This window comes from Ostrinia furnacalis, unplaced genomic scaffold (assembly GCF_004193835.3).
Source record: "Ostrinia furnacalis isolate ACB-3 unplaced genomic scaffold, ASM419383v2 OfSCF1319, whole genome shotgun sequence".
Lineage (NCBI taxonomy): Eukaryota > Metazoa > Arthropoda > Insecta > Lepidoptera > Crambidae > Ostrinia > Ostrinia furnacalis.
Window position 1 is genome coordinate 247,862 of NW_021131558.1, and position 4,234 is coordinate 252,095.

The 4,234-nt window shown below is 39.0% G+C and overlaps 1 protein-coding gene across 1 annotated transcript; it reads left to right on the forward strand.

The window, feature by feature from the left end:
- Positions 1–1,936: 1,936 nt before the first annotated feature.
- Positions 1,937–3,979, forward strand: Ephrin (ephrin). Its single transcript, XM_028303916.1, has one exon. It carries the CDS (start codon positions 2,396–2,398, stop codon positions 3,179–3,181), a length of 786 nt encoding a protein of 261 aa, XP_028159717.1. The 5' UTR covers positions 1,937–2,395; the 3' UTR covers positions 3,182–3,979.
- Positions 3,980–4,234: the final 255 nt, after the last annotated feature.

The window sequence follows — 4,234 nt, forward strand, 5'->3', positions numbered from 1 at the left end:
GGTCCTCTTTTTAATTTTTATCAACGACCTAACAGCTCAAATCAAACATTGCAAAATATCCATGTTCGCCGATGATCTTAAGGTTTACAGAACTGTTGGGTCCCTTGCTGACTCCAACCTTATACAAATAGATCTAAACAAAATAAAAGATTGGTGTGACGCCAACAATATGACCCTGAATCCTACTAAATGCTTTCACATTAAGTATGCCAGAAAAAGAAAGGCGCTTGCTACCACCTATAGGATATAATATCTATGACATAAGGAATATGGCACCAAAAATAACTGTACTAAGAAAATGAGATCTTTATTCTAAAATACTTAAATTTTTCACTTCTTTTTCTTATTTCTAATAATTTAAATAAACTAAAAATAAAATTAAATAAAAAAACTAAACAAAAAATTAAAAAAATAACAAAATTGCAAAGCCTCAACTTATGCATTTTTTCGCGGCAGTAACAACTCATTTTTTGCGAACACTCCAAACAAATAGGTACTTTACACACGAAACATGGGTAAGACGTGTTGCGTTTCTTTTTTGGATGATACGTAAAGTATGTTTTACGAACTTCAAGTCATCATCATCATCATTTTCGTCTTCGTCACCCTCAATTTCAGATTTAGATCCACTCTCTTCAGCCTGCTCTTGATCAACGCTTACATCAGGTTTGACGTGGATGCAATCGTCGCCACATCTTCGTCCGAGATTTCTTGCTGAAGCCATCTTATAATATTTTCGTCATTTTTACTCATTTTGATTCTAAAACAGTAATAATAAAAAGTCACACAACCACCTACGTGCGGTCACGGAGACCGCTGGCGAATTTATTTTACTTACCCTGGCCAAACGCGTGCACGTACACACTCGCCGAGCACTAGCGCGACACCGAATGGTGTGTAGAAAAGGTACATGAACGCGCTTTGTCGCACGCCACTCACACGCGGAAATATTTGAATTTGAAAAATCGTTGCGGTCTCTGAGACCGCAGGTAGGTGGTTAAGGGTTAATTATTTTTATTATCAACTTTAGAACAAAAGCTTAAAAGAAAGCTTTTTTAAGTTTTTATAGTGAATCTTTCGTTAGACCTCGTTTTTAATATTTGAAAGGCATCTTTTGTAAAAAAATTCATTCATACATAAATGCGTTTATTTTATTTATTGATATTTCATAAAAAATAATAGGTACGGTCATGAAAAAGCTTTGAATTAATATAAGAACAAAAAATTTAAAGGTCCTCTTCATAAAAAAACAAACAATTTTATATTGTTAAACTCAATTTTATGTACGAGACGTTCCAATAAATTATTACTCATCGTCAGAGCTTTTGACTCTCCACGCCGAAATAAGCAAATTGAAGGTGTGACTCTCCCATACATTCTCTACCTATATTATTATAGGTAACTATATCGACGCCGTAACCAGCTGACAAAGAAAATTGGGCATTTCGTTATTAATAATACAAAACATTCATTTATTTATACCTTAGGTTAATATAGACAAGATTTATTCAATCCTTAATGTGATAACACAAGTGTAAAGGTATTTATAGTATTCAAAATTGTCTCGCATTGCATCCTATGACCCCAGTTTTACGAGCTTGTCTCACTGAGTCTCGCTTCGGATCGTGTAAGCTCTTTTTTACGCCTTTGCCAATGCGTTCACCGAAAGTTAAAAAGAAAGCTCGAGTTCTGTTTTCAAAAAGTAGTTTTGTTTCTAAAAATCGAACGTTGATTTGTTTAAACGTGTTCAGTATTTGAAATTTAGGATTCGAAAGGAGGTTTTGTTCGAAAATTGACAGCAAAGAGTTTTAATTCTCCAAGAATGCCAACTGTAAAGTTTAAGCTTTCGTGAACGCGACCGTTTGCGAGGGGTTGGAGAGGGGCAGGGGGAGGCCGCATGCGTACAGGCTCGCCTCGCATACCAGTAGTTCGGTGGACCGCCGCGCGGCGCACGGCACGTACGAAACGCGTCTCTCGCCCACAATACAAAGAACATCCAAGTATTGTAAAAATCCGTCATGTATTGATTAATTCTGACAATATACTTACACAAAAAGTGTTCCCGCGGCAACTAGCATCCAAAATAACTAATTTGTACCGGAAAAAGTGAACAATCCGACGCGTTAAAACTCAAGCCACGTCTCGGAATTCCACATTTATCGACGAATAGAATCTAACGTGAAACGAAACATGGAGGACCCATCGGTTGAGTGACGAAAATTGAACTGTTTAATAGTGTTTTCTGTGTGAATTGTGTGTGTTAAACTATGTTGGAACGGCCACAGTGGATTTTATAACTGGAATATGGATTGGTGTGAGTGCGTACCCAGCAGGGTTTAGACGCCGATTGTCCAACGCGAGTTCGATCGGATTATGCGAGTTGGCTGAAGACAGAATGGTGTCGCTAGCTTATTTTGGCCTTCGGCAGACGCCTTGGACCTTATTAGTGCTCATATTTTTCATCGAAAGCGTGATGGGGAACTACGCGAAGTCCTTCTACATACATTGGAACACAACAAATAGTATATTCCGAATAGACAACACCGATCACGTATTCGATCTCAATAAAGGCAATGCCCAGTTCGAGTACGACCAAGTGAATATAATATGTCCAGTGTACGCTCCAGGGACGTTTGAGGAGGACACGGAGAAGTACATAATATACAACGTTAGCAAAGAGGAGTACGATACGTGTAGGATAACGAATCCGAACCCCCGTATAATAGCGATATGTGATAAGCCTCATAAGTTGATGTTCTTCACAATAACGTTCCGACCGTTCACGCCGCAGCCTGGTGGGTTGGAGTTCCTTCCAGGGAAGGATTACTACTTCATATCCACGTCGAGTAAGGACGATTTGCACCGGCGTATCGGAGGCCGTTGTCTGACGCACAACATGAAACTGGTCTTTCGTGTGTGCTGCAAGGCGGAGGACCAGTCGCCGGCGCCGCCGCCGCAGCCGACCTTACCGCCGCCGCCGCCGCCTCCGTCACCATCAACCAGCACCACAACCTCGACGACAACGCCGAAGCCGGTCACGAAGAAGACGCACAAATACGACAAGACCCAGAACGAGGTCGTCAAAAGCGAGGAGCTGTCTTACTCCCGCGGGGCGGCGCTGGCGTCGTCTCTGGCTCTTGCCCTGGCAGCGTCGGCGGTGCTGGCACCGTTGGCTCGGTGAATGTGCGCCCGGGCGGCCCGACCTGCGCGCCCCGATCTCCTCGCCAAGCCGTGTCCAGCCCACAACACGCAGACCCTGCAGTCTCTCCACCTTCGGCCAGACACTCTAGTGTTCACGTGAATGTGCTGTGTTACATTGTGGATGTTGTAAGTATAGGTCCACTAAGACTGACTTGTGACGGACGATCCTATCGCAAAGTTCCGAATAGCATAAGGACTGGAGAGCCTAATTTTTACTATTGTAACTATTATAATATTTGGCCTACTGAGTAATCGAAATATTAATATACAACGGTGAAATTGTGACACTGCGGTAGTTACGACGTTTAAATCTATATATATATAAAGAATGTTAACATGTATGATAATATAGGTTTCTTAAACCACTAGGAATTAAACAATTTTTATATTTTCATTAATGCAATGATGAATATTTGATTAAGACTTAGGATTCACGACGAATCAGTACAGAATTAATTTAGGGGAAAAATCTATATAGAACGGAAAATTTAGGTAGCTTTTAATTTAGTTCAAAAGACATTATATTTTTTTTTCCCTACGACTTATAATTAATTTATGTAAAAATTAACCTGGACAGGTTATGAATAAGTCCAGAGAAACTGTGATTTTTGGTTTATTTAGAATGTAAATTTTTCTTTATGCTTTTATTATGTGATATAAAACTTTATGTATAAAACGTATATTATTTCACTTATTCATTTACCGACTGATTTATGCATTTCTGCTTTTTCCTATTATTTATATTCGACGAAATATAATACATCCATTATCTTGGGAAACATAAAGTTTAACGTTGGAAATATCAATTTCTCTGATAATGGCATGTATTTACTTTTTCCCAAGTATAATGTTACTAAAAGCCTTCTTTGAAGTGTTTTACAAGTACTTACTAAGTACAAGTACAAGTACTTACTTATAATTGAACTACGAAGTATATTACAAGTTCTTTTAAGAGCCATACACTGACAGCCTAAGCACTGAATGTGCCATTTTTAATTGTGTGAACCATAATGCATTATAATTAAATAGTCAA

Coding starts and splice junctions, on each gene's coding strand:
- Ephrin (XM_028303916.1), top strand. CDS start 2,396: ATGGTGTCGCTAGCTTATTTTGGCCTTCGGCAGACGCCTTGGACCTTA.